The sequence below is a fragment of the Malaclemys terrapin genome, chromosome 1 (assembly GCF_027887155.1).
Source record: "Malaclemys terrapin pileata isolate rMalTer1 chromosome 1, rMalTer1.hap1, whole genome shotgun sequence".
Lineage (NCBI taxonomy): Eukaryota > Metazoa > Chordata > Testudines > Emydidae > Malaclemys > Malaclemys terrapin.
The window spans coordinates 109,196,538-109,219,647 of NC_071505.1; the positions used below are offsets into that span (position 1 = coordinate 109,196,538).

General features: G+C 46.1%; 1 protein-coding gene across 5 annotated transcripts in view; it reads right to left on the minus strand.

Annotated features, from left to right (window-relative positions):
• SLC6A13 (solute carrier family 6 member 13) overlaps nt 1–23,110 on the minus strand; it is a 66,903-nt gene that overhangs the window by 39,162 nt on the left and 4,631 nt on the right. For all 5 annotated transcript variants that reach the window (XM_054034947.1, XM_054034938.1, XM_054034964.1 and 2 more), the window contains 4 exons: nt 14,401–14,535; nt 11,928–12,068; nt 10,658–10,742; nt 6,254–6,386 (listed from right to left, as the gene is read on the minus strand). In XM_054034947.1, coding sequence (XP_053890922.1) covers nt 6,254–6,386; nt 10,658–10,742; nt 11,928–12,068; nt 14,401–14,535 — 494 coding nt within the window. The remainder of the gene's footprint in view (nt 1–6,253; nt 6,387–10,657; nt 10,743–11,927; nt 12,069–14,400; nt 14,536–23,110) is intronic.

The window sequence follows — 23,110 nt, forward strand, 5'->3', positions numbered from 1 at the left end:
GCCCTTACTTTGGCAAAGTAGTTGCATTCCTTTGAGGAATACTGAAGTCCAATGTCCGTGCTAATCCTTTCTGGGATTCTACGTCTTGCAAATATAACTTGGGTTATTGTGGTACTTTGGGGATTGTTCAGACTAATTGCTATAGTAATCCACAACAATGACATACTGTAGTCTTCATTGTTCAACATAAACAAATCAGTGCCCATGGGTTGACATGGTTTTGTTGGCATTTCATGCAGAATCACTGATGCGCTTGCATTTACTATATACTTTTTAAGGCATATCAGACATCTTAAGACAAGATGATTAACACGTACTAGGCCAAAAGAATACATCAAAGTCTCTGTTTGGATTTTTCCATGACCATGTGCCTAGTGAGGTTTATCTCCGAATATTTAGTCTGAATGCAATAGGATAACTGTTTTTTCACCTTTAAAAGGTTATGCCACACGAGAGTGAAAGTTCATCTATATGGTGCCTGTATTGCATGATGATGTGAAATCATTTTCTTTCTAATTTCTCCCCATCCATTCAATATTATTTGTTTCATTTGTTCATCCTTCCATTGGTTACCTCTAATCTTCGCCTGTATGCTGGAAGATTCTATGCACCTGCATAGTAACTCCAACATTCGTCTTGACCCAAGTACCAGTGACCCAAGTACTTGATCCAAGTACTAGGGGGGCGGGGGTGTATTTTCCTGGGGAATACACAATTTGGCTATTATCCTTCTGCAACTGAAGACCCTGACTGTCACCTGGGTGGTAATGTGATGAGTGATTTCTTCTGGACTGATCCAAGCAGTTAATGGTCAGATTCAACTGTAACATATGCTTACATATGCTGACAAAAGGGATTGTACTCAAATACAACTACATATATGCATGCATGTATATACATTTTCTCATTTGTGCATGCTGTTCTTCTGGTGGCATGAAGGACTTTGATATACAACGTAGTTGCTAGCCTTCCTAGAGCAGTGCTGCACCAATTCCCTTCCTAGACCTGTCTGCTGATAGTTTTGTTATGATCAAAGTAGGAAACCCACTGGATCCATTTCTTTTATTAGGATCATCAATCATTGGTATTGCAGTGGTGCTTAGAGGCTCCCATCAGGGACTGGGTCCCCATCATCCTAGGCATTCTACACACACAAAATGAAGAGGATTCCCTGCCCCAAATAGCACACAATAGAACTATGTTCTTTATATTCTGCCATATTTCTTATACAAGAATTGCCCCCTCTTCTGCCGGATTAGGTGGTAGTTCCATGTCCTCTACCACAGTGATGTTTGCTGGATCTGGATTCATTCTATCTGCCATAAAGCAATCTCCAACCCAGCTTCTGCTGGAATGCAAATCATGCTTTTTCCTAGGTCAGGTGCGCATCTTTTTCTCGGTCACCTCCAGTGGTGCTGGAACTAGGGGTGCTGGGGCTGCTGCACCCCCTGGCTTGAAGTAGTAACAACAACCCAAATACATGGTTTCGGTCATCAGCATCTCACTATAAAAATTGTTCCAGCACCTTTGGTCAGCTCTGAAGTAGGGAAGGGGAGAAAGGTTTGCATGATGTCCTCCCTTTGAATAAGGAAATATTAGAATGTCATTGATGATGGCTACAACTCCAATGAATCCTTCACATATCTCATCAGCCTTGCACTGTATTTTATCTCTGGCTCAGATTGTGCCAAAAAGGTAGGTGACGGAATCCACATCCACAAAATTTGTGGTCTTTTGGATTGACTGTTCAAGGCGTTTACTTGACTGACACTCTGACCTTGCATCCAGGACACTGAGGAAGCTTAGAGGTAATGTCTTCAAATATTGGCAAAGGTTTTGCCTCAAGGATTGACGCAGGCTCCAAATTTGCCTGTTGAGGGCTTCTGTACAATAGCTAGCAAGTAAGTCCAGTCTGCAGGTTGTCATTTTAATGATTATCCCTATATTTACTATGTGATCTACTACCTGATTCAGGTGATCAGAGTATGCACGTCAGGTCTTTCCTGGCCCACAGATGAGTGGGCTGAGAATTGGGGTAAGATAAAAGGAAATGTTTGATGGTAATAGCCCATCTGCTTTGAAGCTTTCTGTGGGAATATCAGGCTTTGCATTCCCATTTGGATCTAGAGATTGCACCAGTTTTATAAGTTCAAGATCCAAACATGATTCCAGGCCCATAAATTGGTGCTGCCCAAGTGCCCACAACAGATGATTCAAGCTTCATTGTGGTAGTTGTATATCTGCTTTGTAGCTTGCATGGGCTCTGTCTTTTAAGCTTTTCATTTGATGCTTGCGAGTGACTGCTGTGAAACTGGCAGTCTCAATTTGGAGAATGTTTTCTCCGGTTTAAGAATGTATCCAGCAATGTGAACATCTGGGTCTAATGAGGTATTACTTGATGCTTGGCTCAGGCACAATCTTTTTATTTCTTGAGCATTGTTAGCACTAACCATATCGCTAGAAACCTTGCTGGGATCAGAAACATTGTTCTGTCACATGCTGGTCAATAACATACATGGTCATGTTGAGTCAGAGCCACGTGCCTCTGCAAAGTGATTCCATCTGTGACAATCTTCTCCAGGAAAATGCCTGTACTCATGTGTCTTCCTGGATATCCATGCACAGTTTTCTGTGCCTTGGGATGCATGAGGTCACTCCTGCTGCTGTTAGTGGTGCGGAGGAGATTTCAGGTCACTCTTTGTCCCTTTCTTTTGGCAACAGGTAACTCCCCAATACTGGCAAAACCTTTCCCCTCGGATAGGCTTGCATTCCAGCAGCCATTGTTTCATGCTGGGTTTCTGTACATTGATCACCCTAGCTGCATCTATGTCTGTTTCTAGGGAAAGCTGAGCTCCTTCATTGAGAAGTCTCTCTCTGACCATGGGGTCTGTGCAAAAGAAATTACTCTCACCATTCTTTTTTGTTAAGATCCTTTGGTGTTTTTGCATGGAATATGTATCTAGCATCAACTGGGTTTGCTTTTTGCATAGCATATGCTTTGTAAATTAGTTTGCAGTGCCTTACCATCATGCCTGCTGGGAGTCATGTGTTATAGACGCCTCTGCCTTCTTTCACCAGGCCACAGCAGTAACTGCCTTTTTCTTCTTCATATTTTGCTCCATAGGAACCGTCTTCACAAGCTGATTTCCCTTACTCCACCCCTCCTACTCCTACAAATTCTTAAGAGGTTTGCCAGCTTCTGAGGCCATAGTGAACTCAGGAAAGCCACTGACATCCATGCTATCGCTCATGGCAAGTGGATTCGGTCAGGTCTACCACCACATCATGGTTCTGTTTTGTTTAAAGTGCATGAAGAGGACACCCTTTGTTATTAAAACATTTTTATGTCCCTCTGCGCTTGCTGACTCCAAGCATAAAGCCAACTGGGAATGGTTCAAGAGGGGGAGCAGAAACTAACTAATGATCTTACAGAACATGCTACTGTCATTTGCATTAACAAAGATCAAGGAAGCAGGGATGGGATGGAGTCAGGCCAGAGTTACACAGCTCTGTTCCAGAAGAGAATGAGTACGAGAGAATGCAGGCAACCAAGGAAGTACAGCTAAGGTGAGCAGGACGATTAACCGAGACACCTTGATTGTCATGGGGGGAAAGGGGTGCATGCAGGAGAGTATTGGTCTTGTCACCAAGAGTGAGGGAGGGCTTGGTAGCTGAGCAGATTAGGTCGGGGTGCTTATCATGGAGCAGTGGAGTTATTCTCTCTTTCCCTGTTAATACCAGTCTCCCTCCATCCACTGCCCATTATTGCATTTATTAGAATTTGCACTTCTACTATGCCTTTTATTTGAAGATAAATCGCTTTACAAACATGAGTGAATTAAGCCCCATCTCCTGTCAGGTAGGCAACATCTCCTTGCAACACCTGCCTCCTCCCTCTCCCTCCTCACCCCCAACCTTTGTTAAAGGACCCTGGGGTATGGCTGCCTCTTTGCTGGGCCCTGGTCATGTTAGTTCATCTGCCTGTCCACTTCCCAAACCAGTTATTTGCAGGCACTACAGACCAGGGCACTCCACACTTCAAAGCACTAAGATACAACACTTAGGTTCATAGAGTCCAAGGCCAGAAGGGACCACTGTGATCAACTAGTCTGACCTCACATATAACACTGGCCATAGAACTGCCCCAAAATAATCCCTAGAGCAGATCTTTTACAAAAACATCCAGCCTTGATTTTAAAATTATCGGTGCTAGAGACTCCATCACGACCCTTGGTAATTTGTTCCAATGACGGATTACCCTCCTTATTAAATATTGACCCCTTAATTCCAGTCTAAATTTAGTCTAGTTTCAGCTTCCAACCATTACATCATATTATGTCCTTCTCTGCTAAACTGTGGGGCCCATTATTAAATTTCTGTTCCCCAGATATGTACGTATCTAGATAGACTAATCAAGATAACCCTTAATCTTCTCTTTGTTAAGCTAAATAGACTGAGTTCTTTGAGTCTATCACTATAAGGCATGTTTTCTAATCCTCTAATTAGTCTTGTGGCTCTTCTCTGTATCCTCTCCAATTTATTAACATCTTTATTGAATTGTGGACACCAGAGCTGGATACAGTATTACAATAATGGCCACACCAGTGCCAAATACAGAGGTAAAATAACCTTTCTGCCCCTACTCATGATTCCCCTGTTATACATCCAAGGATCGCATTAGCCCTTTTAGCCACAGCATTGCACTGGTAGCTCACGTTCAGCTGATTACCCACCACAACCCCAAAATCTTTTTCAGAGTCTCTGCTTCCCAGGATAGAGTTCCCAGCCTGGAAATACAGCCTACAGTCCGTGTTCCATTGTATACATTTAAATTTAGACATATTAAATCGCATTGTTTGCTTGTGCCTAGTTTACCAAGCAATCCAGATGATTCTGTATCCATGACCTGTCCTCTTCATTTACCATGCCATGTGTCATCTGTAAACTTCATCAGTCGTGATTTTATGTTTTTTTCCAGTTCATTGATATATACGTTAAATAACAGAGGGCTCAGAACTGACTCCTGCAGGACACCACTAGAAACACACCCACTCAACGATGATTTCCCATTTACAATTACATTTTGAGACTCATCAGCTAGCCAGCTTTTAATCCACTGAATTTGTGCCATTTTAATTTTATATAAACAAGATGGGTGAACCAACCTCTGTTGTTGAGCGAGACAAGCTTATAGCCAGACCGAGCGAGGAGGAGAAGAAAAAGAAGAACTACTCTGTATGGCTTGAAAATTTGTCTCTCTCACTAACAGAAGTTGGTCCAATAAAAGATATTACCTCATTCACCTTGTCTCTCTAATATCCTGGGACTGACACAGCTACAACTACACTGCATGTTAATTTTATATCGTTCTAGGTTTTTTGTAATCAAAATGTCATGCAAAAAGTCAAACACCTTGGACATTCTTAGATGTCTCAGATTGGCAAATAACACACAAATAATTCAGTCAGGACGTGGGTGAGCAAGCAGGAATGGAAAGGAATAAGCTGGGGCTGTGTTACCCCAGGAGTAAATTCACTGGCAATCCCCCAGTTCTAGAACTTGTGCTAGGATACAGTTCTCTTTGGGGCCAAGGGCAGGAGATGGAAAATTCCTTTGGTCCTGAGGCAGAGGGGGCCCTTTGGTCCTTCAGCATTTCCTTAGCTATCACCTGAAAGATTTGGAGGCTACTCTGAACCCCAGCTGCCAGCTGGAGAAGGAATGTTCTCCCTAATCTTTCTGTATAAGTGGGGGATGGGTGGCTGGCACATCACACACGCCCCCAAATAAAAAAGATCCTTTAAGGACGTGGGAGAATCACCAGCCCATGCCAGGTAGCCTCTCCTGAAGACCCCAATGGAGGGAAGGTGGCAGCTCCTTGAGGACCTGGCCTGAAGGAGTGGGAACGTGGGGGGAGAGCACTGGGCCTCCCCTGCAGACATTTATTATAAGAATGGGTCCCAGTGTTTTCTGGAGTGATGAGGTAGCTGGGGGTGGTAAAGGGAGTCCTTTTTGGGGGAGGGGTCCAAAGACAAGTGTTCTTCTTGGAGGTTCAAATTCATAGAAACCCATCTGCTCCCATCCCCTGCAGATTCCAGTTCACAAACCCCTTTGGGATCTGAACCCTGCTGGGCTTGCCCAGTGCTAGAGGGAGTTGCAAGTTCTCATTGGGTCTGTGAGAGCTGGGTTTCAGCTCAGGAGCTGCAGCACCTTGGACTGCAATGAAGGCGGAGGCCAGACCTGAACAGGCACTCACCTTGCCTGTGGACTTGACTCCTTTCCAGATGCAGAAGTAGCAGATGACCCAGGCGAGCAGGAGGCAAAGAGCCAGCTCCCAGCGCAGGCTCCCCAAGTGCTGTATGCCAGCGGAAATCTTCAACACTCTCCTCCTGGGAAGGCAAACAGACTGAGTCTTGCTACGTTCAGCCGTTAGATCCTCAATGACCAGCCAGTCCTCAAGGGCCCCTGGTGATGCTTTGCAGTTTAGGGAGATCAAGCCCTAACCCTGAACTGTGCACCTCAGGAAAGGGCAAAGGACATTCCTCAACTGTTTCCCTCTCAGAAATAAAAGGCCCGGTGGGCAGGGTCGCAGCCTAGGGGGCAGGAGACCTGGGCTCCATTCCCAGCTCTGTCACTGACCTGCTTGGGCAGGACACTTCACCTCCGTTCCCTCTCCCTCCCTTTGTCTTGTCTATTTAGATTGCAGGGTCTTTGGGTCAGGAAATCTCTTACTACATGAATGTACAGCACCTAACACAACATGGCCTCTGATCACAGCTGCTGCATACTGCATTACAAATAATAAGATTTCCCTACCCCTCTGAAGTGCTTTAAACCAGCTGGTGTTCTGACATAGATCACAAGGAATCCTACATGAGGACCACCCTCACCTAATTCCTTCCAACTCCGTTAGGTAGGATGACAAAGGATTGGGATCACACAGTATAAAGATATTCCCCTTTAGGAGCCAAAACTGCAAGGCAGCACGTGCCATGCCCAGGACTGTAGAAGACCACATGACAACGCAAGAGAATAATGGAGATCACTGAGGACGCTAACTACATAGCAACTTCCCACGCTGCAGCTTCTGCTACTCTATCCCAGCTGTGCTGCCCCAGCTGCTGGAGAATGGAAGTTGCTGGCCTCTCCCACAACGTCGTCTGCACACCCAGAGATCAGAAGACAAACTCATCTGTTCTGCAGTCCCAGCCCACAAAGGTTCGGCCAAGTAACACCCTAGAGCATCAGCAATTAGAGGCAGTGCTAGAGGGAGTTGCAGCTCCCTTGAGCTGCACATGTGCCCTCTCCTGCTGCATCATCCAAAAACTAAAAGATGCACCTCCTGAAATGCCAACAATCCAAGATGGGTGATGCACTTGCACCCTTTCCTGCTCCACAGCCCCGTCAGCCAGGGACCAAGAAAATGCCTGCTCTCCCCATCAACAGTCCCGCACAAAGGCAGGATCTCTCAGAGCCCAAGGGAAATCCCCCTTCGCTTTCTGGCATTTCCCCATCTCACTTATTTTCCTAGTGCCAGCTAAATGGAGGCCTCCTGCGTGCATGCAACAGTGAACGGCACAAGGGCATACAGCATGAAAGGACCCTGGCAGGGTACAAGAGCGTAATGGTAACAGAGCATGGAACTGTAGACAAAGGGGGCACCAAGTGCAGCTCAAGGGAGCCCCAGAAGGGTACACAATACAATGCAGATTTGCATCTTTCAAGCAAACGTCTACCCTCTTCCCCTGGCCCCTACCCTCCATTTCCCAGCAACTGAGAGCAGAGCCTGCTTCTCCCTTGTATCAGAGGCTGTGACCGAGAAGCTGGAACCATGGAAATTTCCACTCCCATGTGCTGTTGTCCCAATACTACAGAACTGTTCAAAACATTGATTTTAACCTCAGTCTCTTAGCTGCCAGCCACGGGCAGAGCAGGCCAAGAAATGCCAGCCCTGCAGCTCACGCTGTACACGTGACAGTCCGAGAGAAGCCATGGGAGACAGAAGAGGGGGGATAAACAAGGAGAATTAGTGAAAGGCAGCATGAGAGAGGAGAGAAGCTGACTACGGCCAGAACTAACTGTTTGCTTATTAACAACACATTGACCCAGCTCCTTCCCTCCCGGAAGGAACCCCCCGCGTTCCAATGTGGATTATAGTGGTCAGAATCACATCCCTGTGCTCAACTGAAGCTGCCACAGGTTGCTGCTCAACAGGGCACAGCAGCTGTGCACAACAGTTTGGGACACGCAGGGAGGAACTCTGCAGCTGTTTACATCTTCAAGGGGGATTTAGGGTCGCCGAAGGGAGTTTACTCCGACTGAAATGAAGCCGAGACACTGTGCTTAGCAATGCCCCTCCTCCCACCAGGGGCTCTGGAATCTTCAGTGATCACAAGCCGTTGTTTTTACATCTTATACAAACGTCCCCATCCTCCAGCCCATGGTCAACATGCTGGGCTGAGTACTGCTGCCAAGGGAGAGTCCCACCTGCTGAGTCACCAGCACTGAGTCCTGCAGCACTAGTGTTTCTTGAGGGCCCCCCAAATTCACATACTGAGAAGGCCCAACCTTGCAAGATACGAGAGGTGTGGCTGCTACTCTATGGATGTCCACCGGTCTCACCCCATTCCCAGCTGTAGAAACATAAAATCATAGGGTTGGAAGGGACCTCAGGAGGTCATCTAGTCCAACCCCCTGCTCAAAGCAGGACCTAATCCCCAACTAAATCATCTCAGCCAGGGCTTTGTCAAGCCTGACCTTAAAAACCTCTAAGGAAGGAGATTCCACCACCTCCCTAGGTAACCCATTCCAGTGCTTCACCACCCTCCTAGTGAAAAAGTTTTTCCTAACATCCAACCTAAACCTCCCCCACCGCAACTTGAGACCATTATTCCTTGTTCTGTCATCTGCTGCCACTGAGAACAGTCTAGATCCATCCTCTTTGGAACCCCCTTTCAGGTAGTTGAAAGCAGCTATCAAATCCCCCCTCATTCTTCTCTTCTGCAGACTAAATAATCCCAGTTCCCTCAGTCTCTCCTCATAAATCATGTGCTCCAGCCCCCTAATCATTTTTGTTGCCCTCCGCTGGACTCTTTCCAATTTTTCCACATCCTTCTTGTAGTGTGGGGCCCAAAACTGGACAATACTGCAGATGAGGCCTCACCAATGCCAAATAGAGGGGAATGATCATGTCCCTCGATCTGCTGGCAATTCTCCTACTTATACAGCCCAAAATGCTATTAGCTTTCTTGGCAATAAGGGCACACTCTTGATTCATATCCAGCTTCTTGTCCACTGTAAACCCTAGGTCCTTTTCTGCAGAACTGCTGCCTAGCCATTTGGTCCCTAGTCTTTAGCAGTGCATTAGATTTTTCCATCCTAAGTGCAGGACTCTGCACTTGTCCTTGTTGAACCTCATCAGATTTCTTTTGGCCCAATCCTCTAATTTGTCTAGGTCCCTCTGTATCCTATCCCTAGCCTCCAGCGTACCTACCACTCCTCCCAGTTTAGCGTCATCTGCAAACTTGCTGAGGGTGCAGTCCACACCATCCTCCATATCATTAATAAAGATATTGAACAAAACCGGCCACAGGACTGACCCTTGGGGCACTCTGCTTGATACCGGCTGCCAATTAGACATGGAGCCATTGATCACTACCCGTTGAGCCCGACAAACTAGCCAGCTTTCTATCCACCTTATAGTCCATTCATCCAGCCCATACCTCTAACTTGTTGGCAAGAATACTGTGGGAGACCGTATCAAAAGCTTTGCTAAAGTTAAGAAATAGCAAGTCCACTGCTTTCCCCTCATCCACAGAGCCATATACTGCCAGTGTTTTCCACGTTATACTAGCCCAGGATGAAATTACAAAGATAACCCATAGAGTAACTCTGAGACCAGTTCAGCTTCTCTCTGGAGCGAAACAAGGGCCAAGTTCATCCCTGGTGCAACTCCATTGATATCCTACTTTAACTCCACTGTGTCAGTAGAGTTTATACCCAGGATGAACTTGACCCGATGTGTCAAGAACAGATTTAGACTGAAAATCTGCGAACCCGTTGGGCTACGCTGAAAAGGGATACGATTGTATAAAGAGTGACCATGAGCAGGTTGAAGAGAAAGAGGATATGGGAGAAAAGAGCAGTTGTGTTGTAGCCAAAAGGAGAGTGAGGGAGAGAGAGAAGAGAAACAGGTAGAGGATGTGAGAAGAGAATGATCAGAGAATGAGTAGGACCGGGGGCAGGAGAAAGAGCAGTGAAGACGAGGTCTGTTGACAGAGAGCCAATTCTAACCTCATTTACCCCTGTGGAATCCCTCACTGAAGTCAGTGAGATTGCATAGGTGTGGGGGACAACATTTGGGTCAGAGTGCAGGAAAGACAGGAAGGATCTAAATAAGACAGGATGCCAGCGTATCCTCTCAGGCACACCTGTGTGAATCCAAAGGAACTCCACTGACCTCAGTGAAGTTACTGTAAATTAACAGAACAGTAATCAAGAGCAGAATTTGACCCATGTTGTTCTCCTGGGTGCTGTCCAGTTTAAAGTGTTGTGAAAACCCTGAGGTGTATAAACTAGGAAGTGCCTGGAAGGGCTGAGAGTCATGGTTGGGGGATTGTAACTCCCAGAGGAGTCAGAGAAACACAAGTCTTTCACTTACTCCCAGAACTCGATGACAGGGGAGGTGGCGTTTTCGGTCGTCACATTTAGAGAGGCGTTTGCCTTCTGGAATTCCACGCAGTTCTCTGCAGGACAGGCCCAGGGAGAAAGAACATAAACAGATACAACTGGAATAGCAGAGTCCCTGGGAAATGCTCAGGGATGAAAGTAACTTAAAGGACTTACTGGTACGCAGGGTGGCCCGGCTCCTGGGCAAGGTGGGGGAGGGCAGCTCTGGGCCCCTGGAAGTGGCGGGGCCTTGGGCAGAAGGGGCGGGGCTGGGGCCAGACTCCCGCAGCCAGCCCTTCAGCACTGCGCAGCTTGCGCCACCCAGGGCTCTGGCAGCGATTTAAAGGGCCCAGGGCTCCGGCCACTGCCAGGAGCCCCGGGCCCTTTTAAATCGCCAGGCCCTGGGGCAGCTGCCCCTTTTGCGTCCCCCTCTCCCCCTCCCCCCCATCAGCGGCCCTGCCGGTACAGTGCTTAAAGTGCTGCAGCAGCACTTTAACGTCGGCTGCGTGCCGGCGTCCACTTTCTTACCGGTATGCCATACCGGCCCACTTTCACCTCTGGAAATGCTGCAGATCCCCTTTCCATCCAGCAGCATAATGTTCAAAGGGAGAAAAATATTCTAAAATCCCTATTCTTGCTCAGAACAAGAGGTCCTTCCAGGGCAGGGTTGGGGTCCCATTGGCAAAGCAGTGCTGGGGAGAAACCAAGGACTGTATGATCATAAAGGTTAAATTCCCCTTTTCCCTCCAAGGGGAGGAGTGGGCCTCCCGAGTAGGAAAGGGCTCCCGTTATTGAAGCAGAGCAAAAGAAGCAGAGGGCTGAATATAGACTGAATTTCCCTCCCGTCCGCACAGCTGCTGGGAGAGGGGAGCTCCCTCCAGGACTGAGATCTGTTGTTGGAGCAGCATGGGGGAGCCTGCATAACACACCAACTGGTTTACTGCTCTGATCAGGTATAGTGAAAGGCTAAAGTCAATGGGAGCTGTGGGCGGCCGGCACTTTAGGACATTTTCTAGAAGAGATCCAGCTTATCAAATGAAATTGAGCCTCTTCTCCTCTACCATCAGCAGGACTGATGTTGTGTCAGGTAATATGGCAATAAATCAGGCCTCTTCGCCACTCGCACTGGCCTTGGTCCCTCCCCCACAGCAGGCTGGATGTTGCTTTTTCAGGTTAGATGGTATTTGCTGGTGGCAGATTTTTCCCAGCAAACTGATGGGGAGTTGGAGGAGGAGATGAGATAGAGGGGAATTCAGGGTTACCCGTGTTCCATTCGTGGTCACAGCTGCCCCAGGGAAGGTCTATGGTGAACGAACTGAAGAGGTAAAACAAGGCCCAGGCCAGGACGATAATGTAATAGAAATTCAGGAGTACGACGATCACCTGGGAAGCATAACCAATTCCTGCAGAGAGAAGGGCCTCAGTGTTGATAAACAAGGAAAGAAACATGAGCTGGAAAAGTCTCAGGACCAGAGCCTGCCACAGCACCCTGCTTCTCCCAGCACTCCAAACCCACCTCTGTTTGTACTGCCCACTGCTCCAGTTCTCTCCCCCTTTTGCCCACCTCCTCGACTCTTATCTTGGGGTTCCCATGCTGCAATGTGAATATTGGCATGGCGACTATCCACCCATCACCGTCTTCCCAGTGATATCCAGACTACCTTCCGCTGCCTCACATTGTCATGGCAGCCAGTGGACGCTTCCCTTGGAGACGGACTTCCACGTAAGGAAAGCGTTTGTGATCTGGGGGCTGCAACTTTCAGGGAATTTGCCAACCGGTGTCAAGGTTTCCTCATGACCACTGCCCTACCCACACTGCTAAGTGGCAGGAGAATCCTGGCTAGATAGTCTGTAGAGACTAATGAGTACAGCAGGGTCAGAATTACACTTTAATAGTCACTGGAACCAAACTTTTACCAGCAGAGAAAAGAAAAAAGGTCAAAGCTATGGAATAATGTTTAAAACTGTCCTGGATGTCAACAACCTCCAAAGGCAAAGCACTGCACACACTGGGGTCTATAGGCCAGAGTCTCCTACATCTTCAATTCAGACACAGCTGCTGGGATGTCCATGGTTCAAGTAAACCACAGTCCATTATGAGCTACTCCACTCAGGACTCACTTTAGGGAATGATGCAGGAGCGTTTGCAGACCGGGGGATGGGGAGGGGGACACGTGTTGCTTACAGGTACCCTGAGCAACATCTGCCAGCAGGCATCTCTGTAAGGAGCTCACAATAGGAGAATGGCTGCAGAGTTGTAGCTGTATAGGGTACTCCAAGCTATAGCAGTTCCAGCCTCTGCAGTGTTTTCCTGAAATACTGCACCCTGTTAGTAAGGGATGATTCCTCTAGGAAAGGGTTAAGCAGGCTTTCCAGGTAACTCATTACTTCATCTGTAGGTAATGAAGAATGGGAGGTTTCCAGGTGCTTGAGGATCTATGAGTGGATTGAACAGTCCTCAGGGAGGCACTCTAGGAGCAGCCATGCCTGAGGAGATGTGAGCTGCTCTTTGTGTTTTCACTTATGTATTTGTTTGTTAATAAAGCCACGCCCCAGGAAGGGATGGAAGTTTGAACTTTGCACAGTATGTGGATTGTATTTGCACAGCAGGGTGAGCAGCCACCTACTAACGTAAAGAAACAGACATTTACCCCACTGGTCCATCTAGCCAAGTGGCCTCATGTACTCTAGCAACCCTCAATTCATTCTGTAGCTATCTCCCTGGCTTTCCACACCACCTGGTGTTATGGACAGAACACCTTGCAGCTGTTTCAGGGAAGTTGGAAGGTTTTTTTATGTAATTAAATATGGAAGTGAGAAATGTCTCTCCTGTCATTCAGTTCAATATTACACTCAGTTTTGATTTTGCTCAACCTCACATTTTTAGTTTTCAATGTGCTAAAGTTTTTATTTGAGCAGCAAACTACCAGGTCTGTAGAAGTCGTCAAGGGAGAAGCTGGAGGATTTTGGCAGATGGATAGGAGACAGTTGAGACTTTTAGTAACTAAGAAAGCATTGGAAGTGTTTGGGATTCAGGGATAAACACCCCATTGGATGATTATGCTAAAATGGTGTCATAGTTGGGTTTGAGAATCAACACCACATTAAGAAGACACCTCTAAGAGCTATTGTTTCAGGCTGTCTGCAAACTCAGGAAGATGACATAGCAACAGTTTAAATATGAGTTCATATATTTTAGGTTTTCTTTGCAATTATAAGGGTTACAGCAGTTTGAATTATTTAAATAAAGTTTAGATCCAGGAGCACAATTCTGCCTGTGGGCAAATTCCATAGCCAGAGCTCACACCTCAGTGCAGGAGGTGAAGAGAGCCAGTGATGTGATTTGAGAAGGAGAGCGAACATGACCAGAGTGATGGGAAAGGCAAGAGTTTTTTTTCAGCACCATTTTGGATGAACAACAGGGGAGTGAGGGGAAAGTCGAGGAGACTTTTATGGCAGGCTCTCACCTTCCTCTAAAGCATCATCACATATTGATGGTGAGAGAGGCAGCAGAATACCAGATGAGTTACATCATGAACTGATCTGAGAGGGTAAACACAATTCTTCATGGTAACACCACAGCCACTTTCAGAGAATTTCTCAGAGAACAGCATGGGTATAGTGGGACAGTCTCTTTTAAGAGGGATAGACGTCCCAGCTGTAGTTCCTGACCCTTGCACTACATTTCCCTGCATCCCCCCTCCAAAAAAGGGTTGCGCTCTGAGGTCTACTCACCTTCAAAGAGAGGGCAGAGCTTCCGCCAGGCAGTGATCCCTCCCTGGCTGGTGTACTGTCCTAGCGCTGTCTCCAGGAAGAACACTGGGATCCCACAGGTGAAGAGGAAGATGAGGTATGGGATAAAGAAAGCACCTGGCAGATTTAAGCATTGTACATGGAAAAGAAAACATGTTAGACCATTGACCAACTTAGGCCTAGACTGAAAAATTCCCCCAGGACAAAGAATGCTCTAAGAAGGGTCCCTGAGAAAGGAGACACAGATGGCAATATGGGCTGTAGAGAACAGAGAAGGGAAGGGCCTGGATGCAAGGGGCCTGGGAGAAACAGCAAAGAAAAAAATCCCTATCAGTTTATCAAGGAAATGGTGCTAGCAATAACCCAGTTCAAACACAACTACTGCTTGCATAGTTTCAACCATAGTGTGAATGAGGCATTAAAACCTGATGGGGTATAAAGACAAACCTGCCAGTTGCCTCGGAAAATTAAAATCTGCATCTGTGGCGGAGAGACCAGATCGCATTACACAAGTCTTGTTATTACTTCAGTTGTAAGATCTCCTGGGCAGGGTCAATGTCTTTACATGTATTTGCACAGGCCTGCATGGCCTATGTTCTTGCAAATTTTGGCACGAATCTCATGATAGTTTCTTAAAGCCTCAGCTCCTGGAGTCATGTAATTCCATGAGACTCTCAGATTCATCTTTTTATAAATGTTTCTAGCTCCTAGGGTGGGGAGAAAAGCTGAAACACAAACCCTAAAGGCTCAAAACCCAGAAGGCAAATACAAAGGAACTCCAGACACACACACACTTACACTTTTTAAGAAATCTCAGCATTTTTTGGAAGCTGATTTATGATTTTTGAATGCTTGGAGTTGGTAATACTCAGGATGCTAACATACAAGTATTGGATAAACTAAGCCTGCTCCCACCATTCCACCCAATTTGAGTTTTTGTTCATCTTATTCCCTAGCAGTTATTAAGAGGCAGAAGCACAACTGAAAGGAAAGTAGTACCAAAAGGCATTTCACTCACATTGGGAGCCCGGTCCTGTTGCTACTGAAGTCCATGACAAATTTCCCATTAACTACAGTGGGAGTGAGAGGCCCAGGGAACGTCAGAAGAGTAAGAAATGAATCAGGTCTATGATTACTCCATGCTGGGGTAATACTTGCAGTTGATTCTTCCGCTATACAACTGAAGGGAAAGGTCCCAGAGCTAGTCTATCCTCCCTGCTTTATTAATGCATCATCAAGGTTGCTCAATTAATATTACAAAAATAATGGGAAATATAAACTTTAAGATGCCTGCATCAATAAACTTAGCCACACTGCATATCTTGTCTATTTCATGGACACATTTAACAGTGAATCCAGAAATGCCTCCTTCCTTTTGCCTCCTTTCCCTCTTCTTGAGACGTTTTTGAACCATGGCCCATTATAGTACATGCTTGTACAGTTTAATATATGTAGCAGAAATAAATGGGCGATGAGTAGACTCGTGTGAATCAGATGCTAGCAAGTCACCTGGCAGACTCTGAGAGGTCTGCAGAGTCCAAAGTGACACTGTACGGTTGAGAAATTCCACACTTTTCCAACAAAACGAATGAAAATCCCACAGTAATTACTGAGCAAAACCATGACTGGACCAGGCCCAAGGTCTGTAGAGATTAGAACTAATGGGTTAGCCAGACGTCAAAGTGCAAGGAAGGCCCTGATCCTGCAAAGATTTACCTACATGTGTAACTTTACTTATGTGAATAGTCCCTATTGAAGTCCCTGGGACTATTCACATAAGTAAAGTTAGGCATATGCATAAGTCTTCACAGGATTAGAGCCTAAGTCTGTGGGGGGTGGGGGGAGGGTATTATGCAGAGCTGGTCCAAAGTTTTCTAATGAAATCTTGTCCAAAAATGCCCAATATTGAAAATTTTAATGGAATATTTTAAATCGAAAATTGTCATTAATCAGTTGTTTTTCATTTTCAAAGAAATTATTATTTAAATACATCTCTACCCCGATATAACGTGACCCGATAGAACATGAATTCAGTTATAATGCAGTAAAACAGTGCTCCGGGGGGGCGGGGCTGCGCGCTCCGGCAGATCAAAGCAAGTTCAATATAACGCGATTTCACCCATAACGCGGTAAGATTTTTTGGCTCCCGAGGACGGCGTTCTATCGGGGTAGAGGTGTACTGTATTTTGATTTAAAACACACACATGTCTTGTGTCTAAGCTGACCAAAAACCTTTTTGAAAAATATTCCAAAAATTGAAAACATGGGAAATAACAAAACTTGATTCGAATTTTCAATTAAAATGTCACCAAAAAAATGAAGCCAGTTACAATTGGTATATGTAATTTGTTGTTATTTGTCAATCAGCTCTAATCTTGCATGGTTTTATTTTATTTTAACAGCTTTTCACTTGTTAGTGCAACTTGCAGTGCCAGAATGCTGGGGAGGAGTATGGGGGATGAGAGAGTCACTTTTTGCCTAGACACAAAAGTTGTATCACTTTAACTACACTGGTATAGTTATACAGGCAAGTCGCATCTTAGGCACATTTAACATGTGCGAATTCAGCTTTGTGCGGTCGGCAAAAACAGGGAAAAAAAAGAAAAACAACAATATAAAAACTGCATCTGTAGTGCGGGCGATTCTGCCCGCCATTGAACTCAATGAGTGTTTCACTATATGCGGTTTTCCCTTTACGCACTAACCGCGGAACGGAACCCCCGCATAAGATGAGACTTGCCTGTACCAGTACATCTGCCTAGTGTGGACAGAGTTATACCAGTATAAAGGTGCTTATACTGATATAGTTCATTCCTGTATAGTTTATTCCCCTTCTCTCATAGGAATAGTCTATAGGGCACCTCATTTGTGCTGATACAACTGTGTCCACACTAGGCTTGTACTTATATAACCAGATTGGTACAAAAAAAAAGAATACCCCTAGCCACCTGTGTGTAGACCAGGCCTTAATCGTCTTCCCAGAGTTGCTAGGTAACAGCATCCTCCCCACTCACAGTAAGTTGATCCACCAAAAGTTCTGAAGATGCAATACTGCTATCTTGGGTTTTATTGGTTCAGGCGGTCATCACTCAGTGTCCTGTTGAGGGAATTGTCCGGGTGGGTGGAGTTCTGGAACAAGCCTAGAAGCTTTCCTTCTCTCTCCTACCCATATAGTTTAATTAAGCTTCTTAACAAAATCTCTTGTTTTTCAAATCTGTTGCTACTCCAGTAGTTACTCCCACACCACCACATACCCCACCTGCGAGCCAGCTGGCATCCTGCTGACACAAGAGTGGGAACAGTTTTAGGGAAATTAATTTTTTGGCCAGAAAAGTTTTCTAAAGACTTCTTTGGGTGAGCTGCAGGAACATCACAGTTCTGCAGTGTGTATCCAAGTAGGGTTCTGGAGTGATCCCATGGCACACACAGAAGGTGCTCCAGTTTACATCACATCAGCATTGGCTTGAGAATGGATTTGGCGGACATCTATTTTACCTAAAGAAGTAATTTATGCTGAATGAAATGGGTGAACTTGTTCAGGAAAACTCAAGAGCTGTTTCTCTGCCAGGTTCTCCTATTTTAACGGGCTCTTTCAAGGCTTAACACCATTCCTGTGCACTAATTGCTGCTGTTATTAAACTCCTTCCTCCATCCCCAGGCCAGGCCAATATTGTAACTGTGAGAAATTGCAAATTATAGTGAACTTCATTCAGCCCTGAATTAGCAAAGCTGCTGCGTCTGCTTTCTACTTGGTCCTGGCACTCTACCATTGAAGTCTGCCCAGGCTAGTGCAGAAGTAGACTGGTCCGTCTATCGAGGCACTGGGCTATGACACAGAAAGGCACTGCTTTATTGACTGAATGGGAGCCCATAGGTGATGCTTTAACCTCCTTCAACAGAAAGGAGTTGAGCCTTTCAGCTAGTCAGATGCTGTTGCTTCAGAATTGCTTTCTCTCGTTTTTTAAAATTCAGTGCTGAGCTAAAGCTGGCCTCTCCGGGTTGGGTTGCTATCTTCCCACACAAACTTTGAAAAATAATCCACATGAATGTAATGTTAGTAAAAGGGGCTGGCTTGACAGCTCTGGAGGCAAATGTCCTCTCCTCACTCACAGAACAGGCTCACCCGTGGACAGCAACACCAGCCTCCCCACACTGTCCCCATCCCTCAGCCCTGAGGCAGAGAAGCCACCTCCAGGAACAAGAGGGGAGACCAGTCTTCATGGCCTATTCACAGTCCTTGACCTCTCTTGAGAATGCCCTCAAGGCTGTTGGTGCCATGCGGAGGGGGATGTCCTTCTGAGGGGGACCTCTGTCCAGTAGGAAAAGTATTGCAGCCTCCCTCACTTATTTCACACAGGCTACCAAATTACTTCCCTTACCTAGCAACAATAGTTGTCTTACCTGGGCTTCATCCACTTGGACCCTGAGCTCTGGCCCTCCCTCTTCCTCAGGATCTCTGGCTAGCTCTAGTTCAGGGGTTCTCAAACTTTATTGCACCATGACCCCTTTTTGATAACAAAAATTACTTCATGACCCCCAGAGGGGAACCAAAGCCTGAGCCAGCGTGAGTCCCACCGCCCCTGGCTGGGGGACCAAAGCCGAAGCACCATCACCCTGGATGTGGGGAGCAGGGGGGCAAAGCCGAAACCCAAGGGCTTCAGCCTCAGGTTGGGGGTCTGTAAACTGAGCCCTGCCACCCAGGGCTGAAGCCCTCAGCCCTGGGTGGTGGGACTCAGGCTACAGCTTCGGCCCCAGGCAGTGGGAGTCAGGCTTTGGCCCTGGGCTCAGAAAATCTAATGCCATCCCTGACAACCCCATTAAAACGGGCTTGCAACCCACTTTGATGTCCCGACTCACAGTTTGAGAAACGCTTCTCTAGTTTGTCCATTAGCAAGATGGGTTCCAATAAACCTAAAGGTTTGCTCATTTTGTAATCCTACCTCAGACTCCCCTTCTACCGCATGGCTCATAAAATGACTCACAATCAAGTCTGCACATGTGCGAATGCCAAGTGGCTATTTCCTAAAGCGTAGGACCCAAAGCTAGGCCAGACTCACCTCTGCCTGACCTCCAGCTGACACATCTTTGCTTTGTCTTTGTGTGAGGCATAGGGGCTGTTGCAATTTAGCCTTCAATGCCAGTCAATTACAGGGCTTCCTGCTTTGAGACTAGGAGTGCTGGAACAATTTGTATAGCGGGGGTTCTGAGAGCCATTGAACAAAACTGTAAACCCTGAATATGATGGAAACCACTTCAAGCCAGAGGGTGTGGCAGCACCCCGAACACCCCTAGTTCCAGCACCTATGCTTGAGCCACCACTCCATTGCACACCTCAGGCAGGAGGATGCAAGGGTCTCACACACATACCTGGGACACCTCTTCTATCACTTTCCTGTCTCACTTCCAAGCAAAGTCTAGTCCCACCCTTAGCACCTTCCCACACTGATTTCCTGTGGCATTTTCACACTTGACTTGCCAAACACCCTTCGCCATTCTTTTCCCTTGGAACCTCCATGTGTAACTTGTGCCTTGCAGGGGGTTACGGTGAAAGTGCAATACACTGAACCCTTTCAGATATCTGGTAGCACGCTATTTGTATCACAAGCTCACAGGAAAGACATGCAAGGAGTCTGAAAATGAAGCCCTATAGGCCCTGTCATAGGCTCCCAGACATCTAGTTGTAAAGGAGGATGCTTTGTTAGGTCTGGCAGTCTCTTATCCTCCTTGTGCCCCAGCCAACAGTGGGCATATCACACACACACACACACACACACACACACACACACCCCACCACCATTACATGACCATTTTTTCTTGCCTGCACAGACTGGAAAATACATGTCACAACCATGATAAGGAACTATGATTGAGACTGGTTACATATCAGATGTAAAACACAGGGACCTCTGATGTAGTTACAGCAGTGGGGGAGGGGGTTAGGATTGCTGCTACACAGACAGTCGAAGAGTGGTATAATGTAGTGGAGCAAGGACATTTCACAACTGCTCAGGCCTGAGGCCCTAGGGACATGACAACAGTCAGAGGGAGCAGTTACAACAGAGCCAATCTGTTACAGGTTTCCGTTTTGTACGTCAAGAGAGGCCTCTTAATTGTATCTCCAAAACAGGCTCAAGTCTTAGTTCAATTTTCCCAGTTTGAGTCTCATTTTATCCTGCCCCAGGCACAGGCTAGGTCAAATCCTGAAGCCCTTACAGAGTTTTTAATCTAGTGAAGCCAGGGGGGTTTGACCCCGACAAAGGACTCTGAGGTCTGGCTTTGTAATTCTAGCCTCCCTCTGTTCCTTTGTATTATTGCTTTGTTCTCACAAATAAGATTCCAACCAAGCACAAGACCAGAGGTGGTGTGTACGTGGGGGTGACACACAGGGAGAGCGGAGAGAAGCACACCCACGCACACCCACACAAACAAGCTTCCCCAATATTTCTCCATCAGAGAGGCCAACGTCCGTAGCGAGGGTTTAACCCCTTTGAGGGGGGCACAACCTAAGCCCAGTCAGAGTGAAAAATAAGGAATAGTTATTTTTTCATGTTGGACTTGGGTATTGGATACTGAACTCTAAATATTCAAAAGATTATTCTTCATTTGCAAAGTGGAAATGAGCCAAAAAGAAAAGAAAAGTAACAAGCTGCCCTGTTTCACGTAATTCAAATAGATAATTTCTCAGCTACCCCCCCATTTCACTTTCCTCTTCCCCAATAAAGGCTGTTTGGCAACCACCTCCTCACTTTACAAAAAAGAGTCACCGTACGAATCATTCTTTTTCTAACCTTGGGGGAAGGCAGCTAAAGGTCCCAAGTGCAAAATATCCAGTTCAAGTGCAGGTCCAAATTTTTTTTTTGAAAAATAAGATATTAATTTCTGGTCGATGCAAAAGAAAAATATTTCAAACATGTTTAGTGAACCAAAACGTCAAAAAAGTTTCATTTTGATTTTGATGTTTTTAAACGTTCCATTTTTTTAAACATAATTGAGGGATGCTGTGAAACAAAATGTCCTTCCAAAATGAAACATTTTGTTTTGGAAATGCTGAAACAAACCATTTTGACATTTCCAGGGTTTTTTCCCCCTGATTGAAACAATTTATGAAAATCAACCTGAATTCACAAATTGTTTTGGTCGAACAATCTGCATTTTCTGTTGAAAAATATTGCACAAATAATTTCACATAGCTTCTGTCCCCAGATGCCAGATTCTGTTACAGATTTCAACTCCACCACAGCCTGTGAGTGTTGGATCCATAGTTCTGGGTCTGGCTCACCTCTAGCGCTGATGAAATTTGGGAAGTCCATCTCTCTATATCCTGAACTATCTGACCAAACTGGGTTCTCTCTGATAAGACAGCTTCACAAAGGTTCTACACCACCCAAAGCCATCCCTTTCCTCTCAGAACCCTAACACTTGATAACCATTACCACATCTTGATTCACTAACAAACACCAGCAACAGGGGCAGGAAGGTGGCTCTGTGAGCTGCTTTTCCCATTCCAGCAGTGACCAGTCTTCACATTATCCTTAAGTACTTCCAGGGGCTGTGCAGGGAGCCCATGGGAACAGTACAGTGAATGAAAGCAGAAACCGTGCAGCTAGTGACCTAGATACGTTCAAGATTAAAAATGAAAAACAAGAAAAATCCTCCCTTCTAATCCCCCCTCAAAAATAAAACAACTTTCTCAAGCACCAGATGAAAAGCAGCAAATACCAAGTGAAAGCCAATGTGAAAGTAGCTAACTGGCTAATCCTCTTCATGCCAATGGCATGAGAAAGTGGTTTAGTTAGACCCAGGAGACTTTTCCAAGTGAAATCCAGAAGATTTCAGTGCAAGATCCCCATGCCACTCACTTTGCCAACTGAGAACATCCAGAGAGTCTGATTAGCAAATCACCAAACACAAATGGGGGGTAATTCCTGCTCCACACATTGGAGAAGTTCTCCACAGAAAACACAGAAATATCTCTGACCTCTAGCAGGACTTGGGGGAAGGGGAGAGGATTTAAATTTTTCTTTAAGAAAAAAGTCTAAGAGCAAAACCTAAAACCAACAATCCATCCACAAAGTGAATTTGCTGCACTGGGGAATTCCCCATAGAGAAGATGCATGGAAATACCCCCCAGAGGCTCATGTATAGATTACTAATTATTACCTGCATAGCCCCAGGGTGCTTGGAAAGCAGGTGTCTCGCACACACAAAGATGCACACTCCATCTCCCACCTAAATCACACTGTCAGACACGTTACACACGTACATAAGTGTGCACACATCTCATGTACACACCATCGCAGTCACACAAGATGATTCTGCAGAGAAAGGAAGCAACGCTGGGGTTCTTCACAGACGCCAGAGGCAACTCTGAATATTACCTCAGCTCTTTTCCCCATAAAGCACGTCTCATAGACACTGCTGTCTCTGTGTTTGCACTCACCCCAATGTCTCGCCTGGAGACGGTGTACCACTTGTGTTAGCACCCATTGACTAGCAATACATACCAGAAGAGAAGCAGATGATAGGACAGAGAAACTAGGCCTGCATCCCCTCAGTAATGCTGCATGCCTGGCACCTCTGGAAAACTGGTGCCCTCGGGGTGCACTGGCATTTACACCTCTAACCCAATATAATGCGACCCGATATAACACGACTTCAGATATAACGCGGTAAAGCAGCGCTCTGGGGGGCG